The sequence below is a fragment of the Homalodisca vitripennis genome, unplaced genomic scaffold, assembly GCF_021130785.1.
Source record: "Homalodisca vitripennis isolate AUS2020 unplaced genomic scaffold, UT_GWSS_2.1 ScUCBcl_5027;HRSCAF=11533, whole genome shotgun sequence".
Classification (NCBI taxonomy): domain Eukaryota; kingdom Metazoa; phylum Arthropoda; class Insecta; order Hemiptera; family Cicadellidae; genus Homalodisca; species Homalodisca vitripennis.
This window is the reverse complement of record NW_025781138.1, coordinates 1-27850: the sequence shown is the minus strand read 5'-3', so window position 1 is coordinate 27850 and position 27850 is coordinate 1. Positions and strand designations below refer to the sequence as shown.

Here is a 27850-nt window from a genome sequence, read left to right as displayed (position 1 = left end):
ATTTACAACTTCTTTACATTTTCACCCATTTACAATTTTTTAATTTACATGTCTGATGTACTCCATTTGTATGCTTCTTCTGCTTTTGCCTTCCTTGCGTTTTGGTGGCTGAACCATTCTTTCTCGTAGCCGTTAGACCGAACCACACCATCCCAACGGTGTCCTGGTCTAATGCCAAACCGGTTGGGGTTGAAAGATCCTTGGTAGATAGGTTTCACTGCAACAGGTTTCATTAAGTTAATAAACATTTTATTAAATTTTTGGGACTAAATTTTAAAATCCTACTTGTAGTACATTGTTTTTGAATTTTTAATTCAGCTCCAGCTCACATTCCTTTTATTGCAGCATCTGGTATCTAACACTGTCTCACTCCTGGAATCTGGAGTCATGTTCGTCTGAAGAGATCCAAAGAAAGATGAAGAAGAAGAAGAAGAAGGTCAAAACGAAACATTTTTCATCGTTTTGACATCAGAGACACCCATATATAGGTGAAGTTTGTAGTCTTGTCTCATCAGGTACACAACTGAGTGCACTAAGATGTGATCTCTAAGCATGGTGGAGCAACCGAGTTTTCTACACATGCTGTCTCAGACTTGACTTCTTGAGTCTGGAGATCTACATTGTTTTTATTATTCAATCATATTTTTTTTAAGTTTGTGGTCTGATTTATGAAGAATGTAATTGGATGAGTGTAGTGCAATACTTTCTTCGGATATCTTCAAACGAACATGACTCCAGATTCCAGGAGTCAAGTCTGAGACAGCATCAGATACCAGATACCGTAATAAAAGGAAGGGAACTGGATCTAAACTCAAAATTCAATTAAATCAACCCTTCTTACCATAGCTAAATTGTTTTTATTATTCATTCATATTTATTCGTGATTTATAAAGAATGTAATTGGCTGAGTGTAGCGTAGCTGCCTATCACTTGAGGGGCTGGTAGAATTTCACATCAGTCTGTCTGTCTATCCAAACATTGTCTCAAGAACAAACTAAGCTATAGACTTGAAATTTTGTGAGAAACTCCATTTCTATATTAGCAACATCGAATTCATGATGGTACTATATATAACTTCATGGGTAAAGTTCAAAATACATCAGACTCATAATATTATTTCCTCCCTTGAATAGCGTTCATCTTAATTATTTCAATCAGTACCTAACAAACATTTAAAATAAACATTTTTCATTAATGATATATTATTTAGTGGCTGCAATTCATTATCTTTTTAGTAATTTATGTACAAGACCAAAACTACATTTTTAAAAATTATTTTTGTTTAAATAACAATTTTAATTACAACATACTACATGTACTTTAATTTAGAAACGGGAGTAAGCAAATTTTAGGTAATTATTATGTAAGTGTTCATGGTCAACAGCTTCAGATGTTAAGCAAAATTACACATATTTTTGCTTAATTACATATGTATATATATATATATATATATATATATATATATATATTTCTTGTGTGCGTGTGTATGGGGCTGAACTCCTCCTAAACGGGTGGACCAATTTTAATGAAACTTTTTGTGTGTCTTCAGGTGGATCCGAGAATGGTTTAGATTCACAATTCGGTCCAATTTAAATTGTTTATATAATTAATTTTTTATTTATAAATAAATTGTTGTTGATCTTGGAATATTTTACAAACTGCGTTACGACATGTAACACAAAGTGAACTGTTACTTAACAGCTGTTAACACTTTCAGCTTAAGTTCAACAAAGAGGCAGAAAAATTTGCTTACATTTAAATTGTAGAAAATATTACGTTATTATAAAGTGCTTGATCAGTAGTGTAATGCAGATTGCAAAGATGAAGTTTCACCAATTGTTCTATGTAAACATTATAATATTACAACACAGCCATATGTTTAATTAATTATAGTCTTGAAAGCATAGAGTAAGCATAACATATAAAAATAACACCACTTCTTATTTCAATATATTCTGTACTCACTTTGGAGGATAGAGATTATCCAGATATAAAATTGGAAGTTTTAGTAAAATATGCTTTTAACTGAAATTCGTAGTAAATATTAAGTGTGCAGCGATTGATCAGTTAATTTTTTATTTATAAATAAATTGTTGTTGATCTTGGAATGTTTTACATTGGATCCAGCAGAATGCGCTATGATCGCAGTTTCAAATGTTTTTCTATTTTAATTCCAGGTTTTCCCGACAGTTTGTGCTACTATCAAATTTGTGTGTTGTTTTGTAACATCGTGTAATTATTGTGTGAGTGCTAATTGTAATAATACATTAATAGAGATTAAAGATGTTTGAAGTGCATAAAAAACTATAGTTATTTATTGAAGTTATTGAACTCATTTTGCAAATTTATTGAAGTGAGTATATTGGTCGCATAACCTCAAATAACCTAAGTAGCATACAAATCAAAAGGTTGTGTTTCTATGTGTTAACAGAAATAACTATTGTTAACAGTTTAGATAATCAAGTTTTAACCCTCGAGCTGGCAGTTGAAATTTCCTCAAGTGGCAGGCCATTTTGAGGTGTTTTGCAGTAGTATTGGTTTTTATTTTTTTTTTATATAATTTGATTATAAACCTATATGTATTATATATCACTGTTTTCACAAGAAAATTTACTTTTTATTCATGGAAATAAAAACCCAAAAATATAAGAAATTTATCACTTTTTTTTACTAAGTTTGTTTTCAAAAAATAAAAAAGGTATGTAAAAGTGGTGGGGGTGCACCTATAAAAGACATATTGTGTGAAAAAAAATATTTCCAAAATACCCAAAATGTTGAAAATGTTTTATAGTTTTAGAAAATGTATACAGTAGTTTACTACACTTTTTTTAATTAAAACAATTATGAAATACTCTAATCTGAAGATAGTACAATACGGCTAAATTCGTTGCTATGGATACGACTGTGTTACAAAAATTCATCAAAACCTTAATTATAACTCGAAAAATTCATAAAATACATTAAAAGTAAGCCTATAAAAATAAATAAAGAAGCTTTATATCATGATCATCGCATATGAAAATGATCCTAAAGCTAACTAAAACTATCACAACACTGCACATAGCCTAGAACACAAAATCTCACTAATATATTTTTTCACATATATTTCTTCATAACATGACAAAATAAACTGATAAAACACAATATACGAGAATTTATACGCATAAATAAACACACTTATTACATAAAAACACTTATTTCATGTAATAAACTTACGTTTTAGATGGACAAGAATAACGCGACCGGGGTAACAATACAACAACAATGGCTGACTGTTTACAAACAACTCTCGTTTTCAATATGTCATACTTAAATCATGGCATACAAAACAAAACAAAATACATCGATCAAATCAGCAACTATTTCTGATTCCAGTGGTATATGAATCATTGCAGTTTAGTTCGTGTATTGATTATAACAGATGTCAAACGGGCACGTGTCAAATCGACTGATTTTCAGGCGACTGCCACTACAGAAACATTAATATCGACTGATAATCAGGCGACTGCCAGATGTAGGGTTAAACTAATTGGATTTAAAATAATTTGCTGTAATTTACATTTTTAATCTGCAGTCGAAATTGGTCACATAAGTTCAAATTAAGTAGCATACAAATCACATGTGTGAATAACTATTGTTAATAGTGTAGGAATTGGTTTTAAATTAAATTCTGTTGGCCAATTCCGATACTATACTGTAATTTTAAATAACTATAATCAAATTCGGTAGTTTAGATAGGCTAATCAGAAATATCAGTTAAATAACTATAATCTAATTCGGATCGTCATTTTAGTAGTTTAGATAAGCTACTCAGAAATATCAATAATTCGATTGTGATGGTGGCCACTTATTACACTTCAGCCCTATAGGGAATACTTATTTAGTATTTTAGATAAAATAAATTCTGTTGGCCAGTTCCGATACTATACTGTAATTTTAAATAACTATAATGTAATTCGGTAATTTAGATAGACTAATCAGAAATATCAATAAGTCGATTGTGATGGTGGCCGCTTATTATACTTGAGCCTTTAAATAACTATAATCTAATTCAGATCGTCATTTTAGTAGTTTAGATATTTAGTAGCTATTAAGAAATATCAATAATTCGATTGTGATGGAGGCCAATTATTATACTTCAGCCCTATAGGGAATAGGTACTTATTTAGTATTTTAGAAAGTCTACGTTGTTATACATTTTTATCTAGAAGTTACTTAATTAAAATTATATATTCAATAATTTACTTATATTGTAATAACTTTTTAATAGACATTTTTATCAAAACAGCCCAGATTGTTACAGATTAGTCAAAGTTTAAAATTTTCGAATTAAAGACGTGTGTACAGGACAACGTCTGTAATTATATATATATATATATATATATATATATATATATATATATATGTATGTGTGTGTGTGTGTGTGTAAATTTAAAAAAAATTTCCATTACCATACAAACACAGAGACAAGTAAAGAAATACTTTTCCAACAAACCAGCAGAAAAGGCTTTACTTAGACTCAGCCAATCAATAATCTCTATTTGATCACTGGTTATCATCATGACTTTGGTAACACTTAGAACTAAAATATTGACTACAATGAACAACCGATGTAGGAGAACTAACTGACCTCCAGCTAGAGGGGTGGCTTCACTCTGTTTCCGTTTGATGTAATCCAACATTGGATCCCCTTCTCGCTCCTGGGCCTTCAAGAAGTTGTCCAGGTCAGTGTCGTTCACGTACCGAGCCAACGGTTTACTCATCTCCTTCAGAGTCTCTGCTGCCCGCTCTGCAGCATCTTCCACTTGTTTCAGCCTACAAACACAGAACACAAGAATTTTACTTAAAGGAACGTTTATCTTCTTATATGAGAACAATAAAAGGTATCCTTACTAACACTCAACCTGGAATTATTGCAAACAATACAAAATGTATCATAGTCAACAACTTGTACCATTACACACAGAGCATAAGTAATTAAAATGTTTAGTATAATATACATATGTTTATAATAAAACTAATGATTCTCTGGACTTATTCGGATTAATCCTAATAGAATTAAGGACATAAGTATGTATTGCATGGGAAGATCATGGCACTCTTTATTTTCAAACAATATGCTTTTAAAGAGTTGTTATTTAGATGTTAGAAAATCTTTAATCCCTACATTGGTGAGGCCAATGATGGTTGTCACATAACAATGAACCTATTCATCACACAAGATATCTCCACATCATATCCTATCCAACTGCAATAGGTTTGAAAATTTGTGTACTAAAAAAAGCACCATTTTTTTTGTTCTTTCCCTTGGGGCGGCCTACTGCCATGCACTTAAGCCTCAAGGGCTTTTTGCGCACCCCGGAAACACACCATGAGGCCTACCAGTCTATAATTTCAGCAGTTCTACAAACCGCTGAAAACAACCTATCAGGTCCTCCTGGGGAAATTCACCACCCTTGTCCAAACTACCAAAGATGGCATACCGCTCCCTTGCTATTGAAGGGCAATCAAAGAGCAGGTGCTCAGCAGTTTTCATCCTGCTCATCACACATTCTACAGAGCGGATCCTCCTGAAGGATGCCGACTCTGTGAAGATGCTTCCTCAGGTGACCATGTCCCGTGATAAGACCAATAACCCGAGAAGACATTGATCTATTTAATGAGAGAAGATCCGATGCCACTCTGGGGGAAGGTGACTGTAATACCATTCTGCTCATTCTCAAGCCCGGATGCAACCTCCACCTTCTCTCATGCTCCACGCGAAACCCATTTAGAGACAGCCCTAAAGGATTCACACCTTGGAACACCGCAGAACGGTTGAGGGCCCGTCATAATTGACGCTGAGCCCCGGTTGGCCAGGGCATCAGCTCTTTCGTTCCCAGGGATCCCCCCATGACCAAGAACCCAACAAACGGTCACATTTTTGATTCTGGCAAGGGAGAAAACGGCTTGATAGCAATCCCAAACTAGTTTGGATCTGATCACACAAGAGTTCAGCACCATCAGTGCTGCCTGACTGCCCATGAACATATTCAAAATAGCTGTGACCTCCGCCTGAAAAACTCACTCCCACAATTCCAGCGCCTGTGCCACTTTTTGTTTTAAAGCTGTCTGTGAACTATTCAAGCTCCGCTGGTGGAAGAGGTTTCCTTCCCTCCGATCAAAAGCACCATTACTAGGGGCACATTCACTGAACTGCAGGATGTTTCTAAGTATTCCTGCAATTGCAAAATTCCTCATCCCCACAACACGCCCATCTCACTGCATCGTACCCTAAAGGTCAAAGGGTCTAACAGGGATTTTGGTTGGGCATATTTATCTGGATGGTTATCCATATCCTCTTATGCCATACCTTCTCATTGCACAAGGCCCAAAAATATGTGTGCAATTAATTGAATAACTGGATGATGAGATATTCTTAGGACATTCCTAAAATTGTAACTGTCATTAAGAGAAATCTCTATGGCCAACACCAGGGGCATTAATAGGTAACTGAAATGAAATGAAATATGCCTTTATTTAAGAGGCGGAGTTAGGGCTATTTAGCCCCCTCTACCGCTCAACCTCACATAATATACAGATATATGTACAGTGAATGATCTTAAACTAATAACAAATTTTAAATTAAAATAAATGCTTAAAAATTAACTAAAATATATACATACTATTTAATAATTAAAAATAAAATTTATCAGCTTAATATGTAGAAAAATTCAAACAAAGTTAAATTAAAACTTAAATTAACAGATTACTTTTTAAAGAATTTCTCGTTATTACTACATTCATTCTCTCAAACACACAGCCTGACCACAAGCACGCCACGAGCACCGCCACCCGTCACCCCTACAGACCGGCCAGCAACAAGTCCTTGACCTTTGCCCCAAAACGAGCTCGACCTTCTATAATACGTATATCATCAGGAAGAGAGTTCCAGAGGCGACATGTCTGAACAGTGAACAACTTACTGAAGAGGAAGATGAACAGGAATTGACAGTAAGGTGGATCCCCTTCTCATAGGTCGCTCACTTATATCGGAAATAAATTTGAAATGTTCGGACAGGTAAATAGGTGACTTGTTTTTGATAACTGAATGTAGAGTTGAAAGAATGTGAAGTTGGCGAAGTTGTTGAAGTTTCAGAAGTGATAGCTGTTTGAAAATGGAGTCACATGCTCATAACGTCTGAGATAGAAAATAAATCTGATACAATAGTTTTGAGCACGTTGAAGCCTGTCCGAGAAGCTCAACAGTCATGTCATTGATCACAGTTGAAGTGTGGCAGTATGAGAGTTTTAACCAGCATAACCTTGACACTGAACGGTAGATATAAAGCAAAACGCTTTAAACTGTGAATGCCAGCAAATATTCTATTACACGTTACCGTAACCTGGTCATTCCACTTAAGACTTGAGCTCATAGTAAGACCAAGGTTTTTCAGTTTGTTTTGAAAATTTAGTGCGTGGTTATTGAGTTTATGTTTTGGTGCAACGTTGAAGTCCAAACGGTCGATCAGTCTTGGGTTTCCCAATACCATTGCCTGCGTTTTGTCTTCATTTAATTTCAGCCTATGTTTATTAGCCCAACAAGCAATTGATTCAATGTCGTGATTGAGTAGAACCATAAATGTGTTCAGTTCATAAATAAATAAATAAATAAGGACTTTATTTTGGAGCGGTTTTCAACAATAATTGCTGGTTTACAAAACGACTCATGTCTTATTATAGTTCTTAAAAAATTTAAAGCTTATTTTATAGTTATTAATAAATAAAACACAATATTAGACATACAGTTATATATGGCTATATCACCCTTTATTGTACATTAAATACTTGTATATATTTTCTTTGTATGTCGTTTCAGATACACCCTGGCCTGTTACGCTGGAGGACAGTTCATTATATAATTTGGGAGCAAAGTACGCAAAATCGCTTTCTTTCAAATTCACGGCGAACGCGAGGCATCTCCAACACTTGATCCTGTCTAGTACTGCGAGATCGGACTTGAGACCTGCTTTTTAGTTTTTCTCTCAGATATCCCGGCCTGCCAGTGGTCAGGATTCTGTAAACCAGGCATGAGGAGCGCAGGGTACACGTATCAGCTACAGTCAACAAACCCAGCGATCGTCGAGCCTCCGAAACATGGTCAAACCTTCTTAAACCACATACATACCTTACACACATATTTTGGACCCTCTGTAATTTTTCTAAATCTCCTTTAGACACAATGTTGCCATAGACAGGGAGGCAATAATCGATCACAGAGAGCACAAGAGCCCGGACAAGGCGAAGCCTGGTCTCTCTAGGAAACATGTGCCTATGCTTGTATAGCATTCTCAGTCGACCAAGTGTTCGCCGACAAACAGCACTTACATGACCAGATAGTGTGAGGCCACTATCAAGCATGAGGCCCAAGAGCTTTGACGATTCACACTCATTCAGTCTGACACTGCCAAGCAACACCTCACCCACTGTCTCCGAACCCACATTGGAAGGAATCGACAACACACTACACTTTTTCCTTGTTCAGTTTAATCCCATGCCTCTCAGACCAATCATGGACAATGCTTAAGTCAGCATTCAAAATGGAAACTGCTGAGTCAGCTCTTCCGGCTTCATATGAAACACACAGTTGAGCATCATCGGCGTATGAATACAAGCGACTATGTTGCAAGTCTGAACCCATAGTGGCGGAAAACAGGGTGAATAGAATGGGCCCAAGGCAACTTCCCTGTGGAACACCAGCAACTCTACTTAAAGATGAGGAGAAATCCATCCCAATTTTAACCTTTTGTCTCCTATTCACCAAATAGGAATCAAACCAAGAAACCACCTCTGGTCGAAAACCATAAAAATGCATGACAGCCAACAACATCCTGTGGTCTATTGAGTCGAATGCATGTGAAAAGTCCAGCATTGCAAGAAGAGATGCTTTCTTATCCGCCCTTGCGTGAAGCAACTCGTCACAAACGAGCAAAAGCGCAGTTGCAGTGCTATGGTCCTTCCTGAACCCAGACTGTAAGGCTGGAATGATACTCTCCGACTCCAGAAATTGTACCATTTGTGAAACAACCAGCTTCTCCATTATCTTCGACAGGGCAGGCAATACCGAAATTGGACGCAGCTCGGATACAGATGAAGGTGCTTTGACTTTGGGAAGAGGCAGTACAATTGCCTCCTTCCATGCATCCGGAAAAGTGGAAGTGGCCAATGACTGGTTAGCTAAATGTGTTATGGCATCAATACAATACGGACTTATCATTTTAATCATTTTTATTGATATGCCATCAGCTCCAACTGCCTCTGATGTGATGCTATTCAAAGCCTCCTGCACTTCTCTCCTTGTAACACTCCTGAAATAGAAATCACAAGTGACACTCTCTGATTTGTTTCTTTCATAGAACTGTACGCAATCATCATTTGCCATGATACCTAAGCCCATACGAACGAAATACTTATTGATTTCTTCCAAATCTTTTTACAAAGTTGGGTATGGCTGGATCGAATGGATCAGTGACACCACTTGTCCTTATTTTAGTCCAAAAGTCTCTAGAGCTTTTACATTTCTCCATTTCAGTTCTAAAATAATTTTGTTTTGATCGTCTTATTTCATTGTTGAGCATATTTCTAACCTTACAATATATTTTTTTACAAGTTTTCATTTCCTGTAGATAGCATTTTCTTCTTATAATAATCTTTTTCTATGGTTAGTTGAATGATTTGTTTATTTCTCCATGGAGATTTCTTTCTGGTCACTCTCTTATGTACTAGAGGTGCATTTTCATTAAAAACTTGAATAATAGCAGAATTAATAAAATCTAGAATGTCATCCACATTGTTCATAGACATAGCATCTTCCCACCTAATACTGAACGTACAATGTATCATCTTGTCAATGTCAAATCGGGAGAAGTCACGATAAGTAACAAATCTAGGAGGCCTTCTTGATTTTTTTTTTGTTTTTATATCGACATATGTCATCTTGTGATCAGATACTCGAACACCTCTTGAGTCATAGATGGTTGACATATCCACGACGTCACACTGTACGTATTTAACATTGCTATTTACAATAATGTGATCAATCAAAGTTGCACAGGTTTTAGTAACCCTTGTAGCAACTTTAACCAACTGAGTCACCTCAAGGCTCTTAAAGAGTTTATTTGCAAAGCGGGTCTCTGGGGATGATAAATCTAACAAGTTAATATTCAAGTCACCCATTACAACAATATTATCTGCGTACTGGGCCATATCATAAAATACAAAGTGGAGAGTGGGCTCTAGACAAGTGTAAGGCATATCTCCTGGTCTGTAGATAATGCAAATACAGAAAGATTCACTTTTACACTTCAATATTCCACAAATATGCTCTGGAAAATTACAATCTTCAAATTGAAGTGATTTCAGCGCAAATTGTAGGCAGTTCTTCACATATAGTGCCACTCCACCACCTCTGGAGGCAACTGCATTTCCCTTTCTGTCGCTCCTAAACAATGAATATCCACTCATCGCAAACTCATCAGAAGATTTACTTTCATTCAGCCAAGTTTCCGAAACACCAAAAACATCCAGGTTTAAATCCTCTACCACGGCACGCATCTCTTCGAAGCCCGTGGAAAGAGAGTTCATATTTAGATGTGCTATCCTGATAAATTTATCAAGTTTACATATCTGTTTTTTGACTGCACCACATTCCCATCATCCACAAGTCTCGGCAAGCCAGATTTGTCACTGTCAAACCGGAAGTTCAACATTCAATACGGCTTCAACACCGTCAACTACAGTTTCCAGCAACCCAACCTCAACATCATCCACCTCAAGCTCACCCCTCGTTACGGCGTCCACACCGTCAGCCACAGGTTTCAACAAGCAACCTCCGACAACATCAACTGGAAGCACACCACTCGTCACAGCGCTTTCAGCGCTAGACAAAACCCCATCCGAAGCCATTTCACAGGATGTAAGCTGCTCGTAGACATTCAAAAGTGCTGCTCCAAACACAGACACCCCCTTTCTGTTAAGGTGTCTGCCATCCCGAGCAAGATGGTACCTTCGCACCAGCTGATTCCAGTTCAAGAAAACGACACCAAAGTTTCCAGACATCAGCTCCAACTGCTCATTTAAATTGTGCTAATGCAGTTCCACTTATGTCAGACCTTGGCAAAATGCTGTCAACTAAAACAACACTGTTTGGAAAACGGATTCGTGTTGTGTATAACAGGTCCGCCATACAGTGCAATGCCTCGCGCTTGCCGCATCCCCCATTGTACCCAGCACCACCGTTATATTTCAAAGGCAAGTTGTTGGTTCCTACATGAAAATGAATTATTTTAGGTTGGTGCTGCAAGAAACCCATCAACTTATTTTTTACATCTTTGATTTTCGCCCCAGAGTGTACCCTAACAGTACAACCATTTTCCTTACAAAGCTTCCCCGAATATCGGAGAATTGAATCACCTATAAGCAAATAATCAGTATTACTTTGCTCAACGGGTTTGAGAGAGTGATTGTCCTCCAGAGTAGTCTGGCCTGCACATTCTACAGTAGGTAACATGTCATCAGTGGCACACAAACCATTCAAAACAATTGCATTATTTAGGCCTACTGTACAACTACTACTTTCAACATTTATTTTACTCTTATTTTTAGAGGGGTTTCTTTTATCTTTGCTTTTCAAAGAGTCTGTTTTACGTTTTTCCTTGCATTTTACATGACCAGAATTTTCACTCCATACACCTGAAGAGTTCTTAACAACCTTAACAACTGACTCAGTAACAGAAGTGTGGTTACTTAAAACTACAAATCTATTTTTACAAGGTACTTGATTATGTTTATTCGGATTTAAGTTTCGCCTGGCACATTTTTTACCTTTCACAACTTTCCACACTTTATCATTTGCCAAATTTGACCTAGAATTATTACTAATTTGAGAACTTGGTACAAGAGTGGCATTAGTACTACCATGTGTCTCAGAGGTGTCAGTGTGATGCAGTGTGTTTATAGTAAATGCGAATCGGTCGCCACACCTGACCGAGCAACAGCCGAGCGTTAACAAGAACGTGAACACCACATTCAAAAGACTCTGTCTGCTGAAAAGTCTGCCCCTCACTTATTGGAACACTAACTAATCCAAGGTTGACAAGCAACGCTGCAGCATGCCGCTCGTTCAGGCTGCGCACCGAGTCGTAGTGTACTGCTGTTCGTGTTGTGTTATCAAGGAGCAGTATGCTCCAGTGTGACCCACCATTCTGCTCAAGACCTTGGTCACAATTGTTTAATACAAAAAACACCCAGGATTTGTTATAAAACGACATGTCACTCAAAGCCTGATCTACATAAGTTCTACTATGCAGTTTGAGAAGTTGCGTCAAAGTTGGATCAACAAACAAAATATCATTTTGAATTCTAGTGACTTCAGAATTCAGTAACCTAATATGATCAGTTATAATTTCATCTGATAACCATTTATTGTTTAAAACCTTCAATGAGGATTCAAGTTGAACAATCTTATTAGTGTTTACTAGCAGCTTATCTTTTAAAACAATACAAATGCTTTCATTTTTTTCGACCAACTTTTGTAGTCTGCTATTTTCTACAATTAGCTTACGATTAGCACATTGAACTGTTTCGTAGTCATTTACAATGTTATCATGTTCTGCTTGCAGATTTCTCAACAGAGAATTTGTATTTTCGGCCTTAGACAACTTTTTACTAATGTCCTTAATCTTAACTTCTAAAGTATTCTTTTCATTAACTAAATGGTCATTATTGCTAAGAGAGATATTTAATTCAGAACGAATTCCTTTCTACATCCCTCTGTGCACTCAAATAGTCCAGTTCTTCTTTCAAGCGCTCATATTTACCACACACGTCATTGAGCTGTCCGCAGACGTCATCAAACTTCAAAACAACGCCAGAAGCTCCATTAATCAATTCATTGCAGTCACAATCACAATTTGATACAAGTTTATCTAGCTGAATACAAAATTCAGAAACTAACGTACTAGCATCATCGTTAAAATTAGTGCAGTCAAATATAAAGCTATCCATGGCCAATAATAACTTTAGTCAAATTTAAGGTTTTTTCGATTTTTTGTCAAAACAATAAAATATCTAACCTAATCTAATAATAAATAATAATAAATATATTTTAATAAAATATTAAAATAGTCAATAAATAAAATAAATTAATTTAAAATGTAACATAAAATAGCAACAATAATATAGTTATAAACATATAAAAACAAAACAATACTTAAAACCTAACAACAACAACAACGAACAACTACAAATAACAAGGCTTCAATACTGAAAAATGTAAGACATAAAATATATAGTCTATACAGATGCCTTCAAGTTAAGCGACGATTTAAGTAGAGCTCAGATGTTGTTAGGTTGCGTCACTTTATTGAAGGCGCAAGATAAAATCCACCGTAGCAGCAGAGTGTAGTACAGCAGGCTCGGGCGTGACGAAGGTTAATAGTGGGACAACTAGTGCGGCGATGTTGGTAGCCCCAGCTGTGCCTTGCAGATGCGCAGTAGTCCCGCTTGCCGTTCCGTCTGACAGGCCGCAACAGACTTTCCTTCTCCGCTCCAAGTATGTTAGTGACGAGACTGACATACACTACTTACAGCTGCGTGTCCGTTTTCTTTGGCAACTTGGAATGTTCTCCTTTGACACTTATTAATAAATTAAAAATCTTCCGTGAACAAAATAATAACTATAACAGTTTTAAAATATACAACAATCACGGAGCATAAAAATAAGTAGACTTGCAAGGCTGAGCAGGTCTACCAACCTCCCTCATCAGCGAACATTGTACGTAAATTTGTAAATCATCGGCATAAAGATGAAAACTTAGAGTGCCTTACAATAGATGTGACGTCATTAATGTAAAGTGAGAACAATAGGGGCCCATGAACAGAGCGCTGTGGAACACCCCGTGTTACGGTTTTCCATTCCGATATTGTTTCCCCTTCTTTGACACATTGCTGTCGCCCAGTAAGATACGATTTGACCCAGTTAACACACCCATCGGAGAAACCATACTTCTTCAATTTGATAAGGAGAAGGGGGTAATAAACACAGTCGAAGGCTTTGGAAAAGTCAAAAAAGCAGTAAAATGGTGATTAGTCTCTTGTCCATTGCCAATCTGATATCATCAGTAATTTTAATTAGGGTTGTGGTGGTGCTGTGATTAGGCCTGAATCCAGACTGCCATTTAGATAAGATGTTATAGGTATTCAGATAAGATGAAATTTGTTGATGTACCACTCTTTCAAGGCATTTGGAGAGACAAGGGAGGGAGAATACTGATTGGACGTAGGTCAGAAGGGGATTGCGGATTAGACACTTTTCTCAACGGACGAACTAAAGCATGTTTCCAGGTTAAGGGAAAGACAGATGAATTTAAAGAATAATTAAAAATGACTACTAAAACAGGAAGGGGGATTGGCAATGTATCTTTTAGAAAGCGCAAAGGTATGTTGTCAGCCCCAACTGCGTTGCTGGTCATCCTCGTAACTCACCTGGATAAAAAGATGAACCCTGAGTCTATTTATTTATGGACATAGGGAGGAATCCCTTATCTGTTCTACTCTACCCTGTCTTCACACAATGAGTCATGGTCTACAACAGAGATTTCATTTGAGCCTGAATTTCAAGTACCTGGTATAAGAGACCTCATCGTAACTCATATACAGTACATTAGTATTATACTGCCAAGTAAGAATATGTTTAAACATTCCTTTCACTTTTTAATATATATTCAATAAATTTTTGCGAATCACCAAATACAATTGCTTATACTTCATACCAACTATTTTATTGTTCGTTATATTCATTTTCTTCAATACATGAAACTCAGGACAACTCTATCTGATTTGTAGAACACCTCTTGTTTACTGAATTTACATGTATTTTCAGCTTTCAGCCACATAATCTGTGTTAGCTTGATCACCAATAGTATGTAGTATAAAATGCTGTCTGTTCTGATACATAATTTTTTTCAGAGGGTAAGTATTATATATCTTTTTCCTAAAAATAATAGATGCATTTAGATTGTTCATTCCATACCTCTCTTGAAATGTAAAATATTGAATGTGTCAAACTGTGTTGAGTTAAATGTTCCCCAGCACTCCAGTGTTGTCATTCATAGTCATTGTGAGATATTCCCGTCCCTGCCCATCTTCCTTTTTCCTATCCCACTTAGTGCTCCAGAACATATTAGAAGGTCCTTCAGGAAGGATGCCACCTGGAAGCCTTAGATGAATAGCAAGATTTCCTATTGTATCATAAGCTAGATAAATAGGAGAACATCCCATCTCCGGAACATTTTTTATATTACTGCTTTAGGACAGGTTTCATATGACTCTCAAAGAGCGCTACATGAAGCTCAAACATAAATGAACATATTCCTGAGACTGTCAAAGTCATTTTATAGATCTCACTTTACTCTATCTAATCTCGCTGGACTTGTAATATTAAAAAAGGAAAGTATAGGAAACACTTATAATTGACACTTAATCTTACCACAGATCAGCTCTTTCACAGGTAGATTCTTCACATTATCTCTAAGGCCGCACTAGAATGTTTTTGTACTATTTAAGTGTCATAGTTGCAATATCAAAATTCATTATAAAGATTTCCTTTCTTACATTTATAAATAGTCTTCTTTAAATTTAAACATGTAAAACTATGTGGCATTTGTATGATGGTAGAAATTATTTCATCTCAATAACCCAAAAAACGCACACAGTTTATTGGAGTAAAAGCTCTCACCTGAATTCGGTTCCTGTTATTTAAAGGTAGAAGTTTATTAGTAAATATAAGTACTTTAATTTAAATAACTTGAAAAACTCATTAATTCTTGCAATTACTTCTAGAGAAGATTACTATTGTTAACTAGTTAATATATTACAAGAAAAGATCGTAGCAGTTATTGCTGCATCATCTTGAATAGCAGCCGTGTTTGTTGGATGGTGAAAAACTGTGCATTTGATTCTAACTCAGCCTAAGTTCTTCCAGAATGATTGTCTGGAACACGAGTGCACTATGGCCCATAAGAGAGGATTTGAAGCTTTGGACAGGACTCTTTAAGACATACGTAGCTGCCTATTGTCTTATGTCTATTGTCTATTGGCTTGTCTATTATGAGGGGATTACTGTTGACGTATCTCTAATAATATTGTTATGGAACCTCATCCTTCCTAAACTATGCAATGGCACAAAAGTACAAGTTAAATCTTTGCACCAAAATATTATAGAGGCTACCATATTCAATGTCTGTTGTACATGCAACAGTCGGAAGTCCATATTTCGATGATTATTTCAAATTATCAGTTTCAATTTAAAAGGTTACAATTCCAAGTCAAACTCTGTTTTTCTTTGACAGTGAATAAAGCCAGTTTCTCCCATACACAATTAAATGTAGCATGTTCTCGAGTAAGTTCTACTGACATTCATGGTGGATTCTGCAACGTGAGCAATAAAGGAAGTTTTAAAAGATAATCTTACAAATATCAATGATTTACTCATTTATTACAGTATCCCATGCTTAGTAATATATGGAACATAACTACTTGTGACTTCAGCTCTTAACTGTACCTGTCTTAAGTCTTCAACATGTAGACCTAAAAGCAATCTATTCGTATATGATGCCAAAGCCAATGAGTTAAGAGCAGAGTTGAGTTTATCAAAGCACTGTCCATCGTGTTGGGAAGGATCAAGGATAAGGAAGCAGCAGCAAGAAGAAAGAAAGAGTATGACCTCTACCTAAAAGCAATCAGACAAGAGGCTAATAAAAATATCATTGCTAAATCGTCAAATTAAAACAAAACGATTTGGAGAGTGATGAATACAAAACATCTCAAAGAATCATTGTAAAAACTGCTCATGGAAACTAAAAACAGAAAGCATTGTCAATAATATTTATAGTCATACCAGAGTACTTGAACTTTTACTTAACATCACTGAAGAAACTCTACAGTCATCATACCCATTGACAAAACTAGGTCTGAGAAGAATACAGTACACCTTACATACTCCACTTGCTAAACTTCCACTAATCACAAAAGAATATGTAGCTAAAAATCATTAGATTACAAGACTCTCAGCATCATTTGGAATTGACAAATTTCCCTCAAAAGTCTTAAATTTATGTGCAAAAGAGCTTTGTGAACCTCCAACAGATGTGATAGATAGGTTAACCCTTTAAGGAGTGCGTGTATACTTATGAGTAAGGACTCATATGACGTATATTCTTATAGCGGCCCAAAGGAGTACGGACGTCATATGACGTTAAGCCTCTGTATTTTTGTATTATCGTAAATGCGATGTTATTACTGATTGCCTTTAGTTAGATTTGTCTGTAAAGTGGTTCCATCTATTTTGTATTTTGTTGTTTCAAATATCTATGAACACTTATGAACCACCTGATAATTAACAACCTGCCTATTCAAGGTCTACATGGATTCCGGCCAGGAAGGTCCACCACAATAACATCAATGATGAAAATGGTACTCTTCATGATGGATAAAATAGACACAGGAAATACCATCAAAAGTATACATTCAGATCTTAGTAAATTTTTTGACAGCCCTCATCAAAATCTTATCATAGTACAGTTTTGAAGACTTTGGAATCATAAATACAATACCACACTTAGTTTGTTCACAAGTTATCTCAAAGATCGAACACAAACAGCTGAAATAAAAGATACTATCAAAAGTTCAGATCTAAATTGCAGAAAGTAAACAAAGGTGTTCCTCAGGGCTCAGTGTTTGAGACCAGAGCTATTTCTCTGCACAGTTGGATGGCATCAGTCACGCTGTAATTTACGCAGATACGGTTCTACAAACCAACAGCAAACTCTGAGCCCCAAGAAATTAAAACTTCATTTCCATTAGTGTTGCCCAAGACTACTGCATAGCAAACAATCTGATATTTAAAAAGAAGAAAACTACTCAGCTTATTCTATGAAGATAAGAGGCAGAAGTATCTGACCCACCCAATATTCAGATCATGGATTCTACAAACCACTTGAGCGTAATTCTCAACACTTGTCTCTCATAGAACCTACATGTTGACTTACTGTGCCTTAAACTTGGTTCAGCTATTTTTGTATTCAAAAAAGTAAACTCAAACACTGAAAAAAGTAGTGAAAATGTCATACCATGCCTTGTTTGAATCCCACCTCAGATATGGAATCGTAGTTTGGGGTGGATCATCGTGCCGAAAATTGTAATGTATTTTTTCATACAACAATGAGCTTATTGCTCACAGTTATAACAGGGCTCATGTAGAGAAAGCTACACAGAAATATTTCTATCAGATCTTCACAGTCTTTTTCCTTTGAGGTTATACTGTATGTCTCTCACTAAAATTTGACCAGAAACATGGATATTCTTGAGTACCAAATTTTCAGACGAACGTGGACTCCATATACCAGAAAAGATTTCAGACTCTGTGATAGGCAGAAGGTGCTAAACTCAAACAGTTTATTCAATCAACCCTTCCCACTATAGCTATTTTATGAATATTATACTTTCTTTTTTATTTTTATATTTATACAACACATTTTTTCGATTAAATTTTAATTTTAGCTAAGAAAATTTAATTTTTACAATGTTGAAGCTCCACTTCTACTGTAGAGCAGTGATTTCTTAAACTATATTTCCACACTTGTAAAACTTACCCTTTCCCCCACTTGTAGTACTTTTCGTTCATCACAGCCTCTTTTAGCCTCCTTTTCCTTCTGCGCTTCTTTTTCCTTCTCTAAATCTCTCACTTCCTCCTGTCTTCCTGTTTCTTTTTTATCGGAGCTGCTCCTGCCCCAGAGACACTTGCATCCATCTGAAAAGTGTTGGATACTACTAAGAACAAACCCTGTATTAACTTATGATTCACATTCTTATGAGTACAGTAAAAATGCACAATTAATGGATTTATTTAAAGAGATGGCCTTTTCAGCCTTATTCTGTCTGTCCTCATGGGTCACTGGACTGTGCAAGGATCTTATCAAACAGAATTGACACAATATAAGGCCCAATTACAACTACTCAGATCGAGCTGTTATCTGTGACTGTGCCCGTTATGATTCAACATTTTTTTATTGGTATTAAGTACAATTACAGATTATTCAATAGACAAAGTCCAACTACCTACTGTAAATGTATATTATACACAATAATCACAATAATTAAGAACATGTTTTCAAATCTATTCAATTGTTTAATATAAGAAAAACTATCTTATAATCTAAAATAAAATAAATACAATAACTATAATAAAGAAATAATTTGTAGCATCTACTATATTTTATTTCATAAATTTAATAAACAAATAATTATGGGAGGAAGGATATACAAAAAGTACTTTAGATTATAAATGGAATTGTTAATGTATTGGTAAATTAAAAATGTAATTTCTCAAGAAAGTATCCACGAAGGTAGGCAATGGTACAGAAAGACAGCTGTTTATCTGGAAGTCTACTACGTAAATAAGTATAACTGATTACAATAGGGTAGAACAGTTGACAATTAATTTCTTCAGCAGATTGGGTGATTGAAGACCAATCGGAGGATTTGTTTATGAGGTAGTTAGGTTAGAGAAGAGACTGTACTTTAGCCTCTGACTTGTGAATCCTACAGCATTTTCAGTCTTTGGTATATTATTTAGTTTGTGTTTCAAATTTTTTTAGTGTCTAAAAAAACGTTTCTGCATGGGATTTTTGCGTAATTAAAAGTGTTATATTCAAATTACGATTTTTGTAGGGGAAATTAGTGTCAACTAATTAGGTTTTTCTATTTACAGGGAATAGTTTATAAATTGATATAAAATATGTTAACAAACATAAAATTTTACATTTTTATTACATTTGTTAAACATTTGGTTATACAGATTTTGGTAGAATGAGTACAAACTTCATATAAATGTTTTGACTTTATCAATTGAGGTAATTTGGAAGTTGCTGTGGTTTGATTAGTAACTTAATAATAATAAAGTAAGCAATTGAAACTCCTAATACTTATTATTAGGATTTTCAATTACACCTTAACAATAAAATAAAAATATATTTCTATTTAAAACATTTTAAAAAATGAAGTGTTTAAAATAATTACCAAAAATAATAATCCCATAATAAGAGGTTTTTTATTTTTTTTTTAACTACCTACTGTTAATTCATTTTATGGGTTAATATGATGGACAAATTTTAAAATTAGTACTGACGTAAATTTTGGTTTCCAGAAATAAAGTTTTGCTATTATTTTCATTTGTATATAAAGTGTGGTACATGAAAAAGAGATGCTTGTGTAATACAGCATACCGGATCAACAGAGGTGTGATATAAAAATTTTGTGACTTTAGAAAACTAATTTTTTCTCTCTCTTTAACAAATAATAAAATGCTTTCATATTTGTAGTAAATGTGTTTTCTGCACTAGTAAAAGATCCTATGTTATTATTCTCACAACATCACAACATACCTTTGAAAACATTAAATCTTCTTTCATTTTCAAATCGGACAGTTCTTTTCTTAGTTGCTTGGCATCTTGAAGTCCAGCCTGTTTTCCATCTAATGTAATTTTCATTTTTTTACTCCTAAAATGTAGAGATAACTATTAATTCTCTTATCACTTTTCACTAAATTAAATTTTTAAACAACAAATTTTCAAATAAAAATTAACATTTATGCCATGCATGTCTAACATCATTTTAGGTTTTTACAAAATATATTAGTATGACACAGTATACATGTTTTTATAATGTTACAATCAAAGAGAAAGAAGTAAAACTTCTAAATCCTCATTGTACAGAATATAAAACTAAATGTGCTGTTTTACTAACTACTGCATACATAAAAAAAACTTACTTAGATCTTGAAGTTTCTTCTGATGATGAGCTATCATTTGGTTTATATAAAGCTTTCTTTGTTGGTTTTCTTTTCTTTAACTGAAGACCTTTTTCTTGATGGGGATAGATCAGATGTACTATCATCATTGCGGAAACTGTTAGTTCTTCTTCTTCTTGGTGGAGAATCATCTGAATCACTAAAATGCCTCCTAACATTTCTTTCATCCATTAAATCTCTTCTAGAAAGTCGTGGAGAATGATTTGTACTAGATCTATTAGATTGAGAAGATTTGTTATAAAAGGAAGACTTTATTGGTGGGGTATCACTTCTAGATGATCTTTTCCTTGGCTCATTTTGAGGAGATGAACTTTTCCGTTTACTAAATTTAGTCTTCTCATTTCTTGATAAAGATCTGTCAGATTCACTTGAAGATTTTCCTTCTAGTTCTATTAGAATGGCATACTTTTAGTATTTGTACTTATTCTTGAATCTTTTTTCTCTTTCCCTCTTTCTTGGTGGAGAAGTATCACTGTCTGAATCACTAACATACTTTTGAGAACGTTTACTATCTTTTCTAGGAGGTGAAATATCTGAATCATTTTTATTCTGTAATCTTTTTTCTTTATGATTCCTTGGTGGAGAATTGTCAGAATCACTTCTTCGTATGTGATCCCGATCTCTTTTTGAAGAATATCTACTCAGATTGATATGATTTTTTTCTTACACCATCTTTTCTAGGTGGTGATGCATCAGAATCACTGAGATTATGATTCAACTTTTTAGCAACACCTCTCCTTGGAGGTGAAGTATCGGAGTCATATTTCTGTTTAACTGAATTCTTTCTGTCATTTCTGGGTGGAGATAAACCCTCATCATGCTGTAATTTTTGCTTTTTATGCGACTGGTGAGAAACATGTACATCACTGGAAATGGACTTTTTTCTTATCAGAATTTTGCTTTAGAGAATAACCGTCCACTTTTTTGAGTTCTAATAGGTGAATTATCAGAATCTGAATCATGTGCTTTTAATGTGTTAGTAATTGGTTTTGAAGTTTCTCTGCTTGATCCAAAGTCTGTTTTGTCATATACTTTATCTATTGCTAAATCTCTACTACTTCCTGCATTATCAGTTGTATCATATTCTTTAAACATTTTAGAAAGCTTATTGGAAACATTTTCTTGATTCTTATTCATATTATCCACTACACTGACTCCATCTTCACCCCCAAACACTTTCCAACGTTTTGAGTTATAGTATTCTTGAGCTTTCACTTCTGGAGGTCTTTCATCAACAATACCAGCAATCTGAGGCGCATCCTCATCCATTTGATATAGCTCAATTTCATCATCATCAAGAGGTCCTCATGTTTTTCAGATCAATATCATCATCAATGATTTGAGACCTAGAACATAATTAAGCAAATAAGTTATTATTAAGGCTTTGTTCACAAAGTTACACAAGATTTTTTCATAGTGCTATAATACCAACATAGCCTTGTAGAACTAAATATGAACATTTAATTTCCAATTTTAGTTTAAGTAAGGAGGCATTATAATTATTACATGTTTACTTTAAGGCACAAACCCATGGTATGGTTGGTACTAGTGTAATGATACTTGTAAGAACGTGTAAGGAACAAGAAATATGATATAATTGTGATCTTGGCATCAAAACCACTAAAAACTCTATATAAAAGATAACAGCAAAACTTGTTATGTCGGGGCTCCAAAAGTAGTTACTGTACTAGAAAGTGTTTAATAAGTGAGAAGGATAGCACTAACAATTAAATAAAAGTAAGGAAAGACTTAAAAACTAAAAATACTCCCCCTCCCTAAAAGGGGAGACCTCTTCTTGTTTAGGGTGGAAAGGCCTCAGGTAGGGAGGATGGTTCTCAAGTAAGTAGGCCCTCAGGTAGGGTGGTTGGCTCTTGGAAAGGGCAGAATACAGAGTCTGACAATATTTCCTCTCAAAACATATGATTTGTTCTGGCCAATCTTGAGCAGCGAAAATCTATTCTCCCAAGTAGATCAGGAGAATCCACTGAAGATGTAATAAATCTTTCGGAGAAGAAGTAAATCATTGATCTTCCGCCTGGTGCTCAGAGATTGAAGACCAAACTGATGGCTGATGTCATCCAAAGGAACCTCCGCATAATGAAAGCTAAGTTTCATTCCTAGAACTCGAAGAAACTTCCTCTGTATGCTCTCAATGGAATCAATATGGCCTATCTGATATGGCGACCACACTGGTGAACAATATTCTAATATGGGGCAAACTAATTGTACATAGAGTGTTCCAAGCGCTACAGGGGAAAACCCATATCTGGATACCCTAATAATAAATCCAAGAGATGAATTTGCCCTACGGCTAATAAAGTCAATGTGACTTTTAGGATTAAGTGAAGATGTCATAGTCCACCCCAAGATCCTTAATCATAGAACATCTGCTGAGTGGTTCCTCTCCAAGAAAGTACTCGAAGGTCTCCTCACTCATCCGTCGGGAGAAAGTAAGTACTGAGCACTTTGATACATTAACCTCCATTTTATTTCTAGAACACCACAATAGTACACCATTCAAGTCAGCCTGTAGATCTCTGCAATCAGACTCCGAAGTGATCTCCTTGTATATTTTGGCATCATCTGCAAAGAGCAATATCTTGGAGTGTTTAATGACAGAAACCATATCATTAACATAAATGGCAAAAAGCAAAGGCCAAGGAGGGAACCCCTGGGGGACTCCAGAAAGCACAGGGAAAGCTGTGGATTTCAAACCTCTGTATCTAACCACCTGATGACGATCACTCAAATAACTTCGAAACCACCATAGCATGGTACCAACAACGCCCAAACTACTAAGCTTGGCTAGCAGATGTTCATGGCTAATCTTGTCAAACGCCTTAGATAGGTCTATGTAGACACTATCAACTTGACTTCCTATATTGAAAGCATATAATGATGTCATCCTGATAAATAATGAGATTCGTGGCGGTTGATCTTCCTCTCAAGAAACCATGCTGAGCAGTGGATATAGTGTTCTTGACAAAAAAAGAGAGTCTATTGAAAACCAAGGTTTCAAACACCTTAGCCAGAGTCGATAGAATTGAGATAGGTCTGTAATTTCTTATGTCTGAGCTGTTTCCACTATTATATATGGGCGTAACGTAGCTAGTCTTCAGGCAGTGAGGGAAAACCCCCAACCGCAAAAACTCATTGAAATATAAAGTTTAAGTGAGGAGCTAGAATAGAGCTATAGTATCTTAATATTGACGAAGGTATCTCATCAGGTCCCGCTCCTTTATTGACATTCAGGGAGGACAGCACTCCCTCAAGTTCCACGGAAGAAATAGAAAATTCTACAAGAGAAAATGCAGTTAACTGGTCCTCATATGAAGGACACTCAACATGCATCTGGTAGACAGATAAAAAATGCTCTGCGAAAAGTTCGCATATATCTTGCGGTCATCTACAGCCCTATCGTTTAGATGCATTGTGTCATTTATCCCTGTTTTGCCCTTTGTGTTGTTAATGTGAGCCCAAAAGGCCTTAATATTATGTTGCATGGGGCTTTCAACTGAATCAATATACTGCCGGTAACAGTGTGCAGTAAGTTCCTTACATTGTGTCCGCACACTGCAAAATTCTCTATATAATTTCAAACTATTTGTTGATTTATATTTGCAATGCAGCTTCTTCTTTAAGGATACCAGTCTCTTCAAATCCTGTGAGAACCAACAAGGGAAGGTAGAAGCCCCACAAAACTTTAAGGGCGTATAAAATTTAATCAGGGCAGTAAGATTAGAGCAAAAGGTTGTAAACGATGCCTCAACCTGCTCAGGACTAGTCAGTATGGAGTAATGGCCAAAGTTGCAAGTTACGAAAGATTTCCTCCTCATTACTGTTGTTAAAGTCATACTTAAAGATCTTACTTTTGGATTTTCCATGTTCAGAGCATATAATTACAATATCCAAAGCAGGATGATGAGATTCCAGATTTACTAAAGGATCTAAGGCCGGGTTAACTGATATATAGCTATCTGATGAGAATATGAGGTCCAGCAAGACTCCACGATCATTCATAACTCCATTAATTTGTTGAAGATGAAAGAGATTAGAATTAGGTTTAGAATAGAAATTAAAGGAAGAGTCCTGCACAGTTCGGGTGGTACATTCCCAGTCCCTGTCCGGCAAGTTAAAATCTCTCCAACAATGAGAATAGGCCCAGTTAAATTTGTTGAAAGAAAGGTTTTCCTCACAGGTCAAACTTAAATCTGCATATTGACTTGCCGGCTTATTTGGTGGGAGGTATACAGCACAAAGAAGAAAAGAATACCCTGTAAACTTTATCTGAGTAATGCCATCCAGGTTCCAATATTCAAATGTACAACAAACACCTCGAACATGGAGGAATCTCAACATTAAAAATTTCAAAATGACCCTAAAAAAATAAAATTATGGTCCCCTTACTTACTTGAAAACTCAAATGGTACCTATTTTAAGTGATTTCATTTACACCGGTAAGTCTTAAATTAATTGCTACATTTTATGAATCTAATTAGCCTACCTTTAAGATTTGAATGCCTTTTTATCCTAAAGGAGAACAAGGACTAAGGAACCATGTATAATTTTAATTACCTTTGTAATACAAAGTAAATTTATTTTAAACACTAGAATAATGAAAGAGATCATTACATAATATATGAATAGCTTTAAACGCCGAGACCAAAATTTAAAAAACTGTCTAACCTAGCTTTTTCTTACCTTTTAACTTTGGTTGAAGAGACCTTTTTCTTCTTTTGTTTTCTTAACATCGTTTGTTAGACAAATACTTTCTTTAAGTAATCCTTCTGAGATATATTTGATGATAAATCCATGATTTCGAAAAATGCGTTAGAATGTTTACAAACACAAAACCGATGACCTAACCTAGCTTCAACCAAAGAAACATATGTTTATTTATTATCCTGTTTTCAGTCCCGTGTAATCCATTGTAGTTTTGTATAATATGTCCTTGTCTCAAAGCCCACAGAAAGCAAACCACGATGTCCATTGAATCGAATGTCGCAATCGTTATAAATAGCTTTAAAACAGTAAGACTTTTCATTTATAATAATCCATAATAAAGATTATCCAAAATAATGTTCAAACTGTATGCTCATATTATTTCTTGCTTGAAATTTTAGTACTGTTATTAAATTTATGATCTATCAGTCCGATTATGAAAAATTATTTTAAATTGATTTTCAATTCTATTTTCAGATACAGAGTTATGTTTTGTGTTTTTAGCAGAAATATTGCTTACTGTTTTTGTTAATGTACATTTATGTGTTTATGTATGTATGTATAAAAACACGAGTATGTATATACACACACAAAACACCTAATTATATTTCATAACATATTGAAGAATCCTTCTGGTCATTGGTTATTACAGTTTGGTAATAAGTTATAGTTTCCAAATATGTGTTAATGTAAATTAAATAAGTAATTACTATCTACATTTTGTAATATTTATAATTGTATATTTTTTACTATTATAGTATGTATATGATGATTTCAATTTTTTCTTGTAACAAACTGATGGCGGATGAAATTATCATTTTCTATTCTAATTTAAATTTGGGAGGAATGATTACCAAAAGACGGGAGAAAATTGTCCAAATACTGAAAGAGTAGTAATATCAAAATACAGGAAGAATATGTTTTTATGTTTATACAAAGTTTGATATAGATATACCAAATATATCTGCACTTCTAAAGACGAACATAACAACACGCGAAATTTTATCTATCATATATATAGAATTATATATATATTGATCGATTTGCGGAAGGCTATCATGGCTTAAGGCGAATATACTAGATTGTCCGCCTTGAAACAGTTGATTGAAGAAAAATCTTTCCAAGCTGAGTGTATTTTGCTGAATATAACTCCAATATCAACGATTGTCCAATCTCGTATTATGTGCGGAGTATTCAAATCCATTTTGAACAAAAGAAATGCATCTAAAACGAGATTGAAAGAGAGTCGATCAACTCTTAGAATGCCAAACAGAATTACTTCGTTAAACTACTAGGATTCAAAAACAAAATCATATTCGCTCTAGAGTTTTTGGTCACACGTCAAAGAAAGTGAACCCAGCAAAATTGCCCAGGAAAGCGTTTAATTGTATTTAGATATATTGCTACTATTCTTTGTGAGCACGGGCTTTCTCAACTGTGGCAGATCAGCAAATTAAATTACAGACACAAACTTTAAAATTGGAAGCTGAGTGTTACAGTTTACGAAACATATATGTCCCCAGATTTTTATGGACTAATTTAAAGGGAAATATCTCACACCTTTGCAGTAGGACTTTTAAGCAAATATGTCCTGATGAAGATAGGCCTTGCTAGCTAATGGACAAGGCCTCACAAAACAATAAAAGTTTTTAAGTATTTTGTTTGTGTGTTTTTAAATGTAGAATTAAGTTAAAATCATTAAATATGTATAAGACGTTTTTTGTTCTTTACTTACTTTCCCTCCTGTATATTTATATTTGAATTACTTTTAATTTTAATATAACAGTAATACTAACTATTGTTTCCTTGTTTAAAACATCTTGTAATTGTGTACATAGTTTTATATAATAAGCATTAAAGCATGGTTATTGCTTCTAATATTTTTGTGATTTACAATTCATCATCTACTCGTGATATAACTCCTTATTATAGATTCTGTAGTTAACTTATTTGACTGTACATATCAATTTAAGGATTCCTATATCAAGATAATGTTTCATGTTATGCATATGAACTTATAAAATGATTTATACGTATATTAACATTGTATATGGAGCCTGCTGGTTGAAAATAAAGAGAATATCATTTTAAATAGTTAATATAAATTTTGTATACAAATTTTAATTTATACTCTTTATAGTAAATACAGGAACACAGCTGTGAGAACAGTAGTCCATACTGTAGCTTGCGTCCGTCGGGACAAATATTTAAAATTATTTTAAA

At 34.8% G+C, this 27850-nt stretch overlaps 2 protein-coding genes across 2 annotated transcripts; both read right to left on the bottom strand.

The window, feature by feature from the left end:
• Positions 1–14: 14 nt before the first annotated feature.
• Positions 15–18821, bottom strand: LOC124373190 (BUD13 homolog). The gene is made up of 3 exons (XM_046831591.1): positions 18690–18821; positions 4631–4815; positions 15–217 (listed from the first exon to the last, which is right to left on the bottom strand). Exons 1-3 carry the CDS (start codon positions 18719–18721, stop codon positions 45–47), a joined length of 390 nt encoding a protein of 129 aa, XP_046687547.1. The 5' UTR covers positions 18722–18821; the 3' UTR covers positions 15–44.
• Positions 18822–21793: 2972 nt separating this feature from the next.
• Positions 21794–22201, bottom strand: LOC124373191. Its single transcript, XM_046831592.1, has one exon. The coding sequence runs from the start codon at positions 22172–22174 to the stop codon at positions 21794–21796; it is 381 nt and encodes a 126-aa protein (XP_046687548.1). The 5' UTR covers positions 22175–22201.
• Between the last annotated feature and the right edge of the window lie 5649 nt (positions 22202–27850).

Excerpts from the sequence above, each read along its gene's own strand:
- LOC124373190 (XM_046831591.1), bottom strand. The coding sequence starts at position 18,721 with ATGAACGAAAAGTACTACAAGTGGGGGAAAGG. Across the intron at positions 4,816-18,689 it reads TACTACAAGTGGGGGAAAGG|GCTGAAACAAGTGGAAGATG; the intron begins GTAAGTTTTACA and ends CTGTGTTTGTAG. Across the intron at positions 218-4,630 it reads AGCCACCCCTCTAGCTGGAG|TGAAACCTATCTACCAAGGA; the intron begins GTCAGTTAGTTC and ends AACCTGTTGCAG.
- LOC124373191 (XM_046831592.1), bottom strand. The coding sequence starts at position 22,174 with ATGGATGAGGATGCGCCTCAGATTGCTGGTATTGTTGATGAAAGACCT.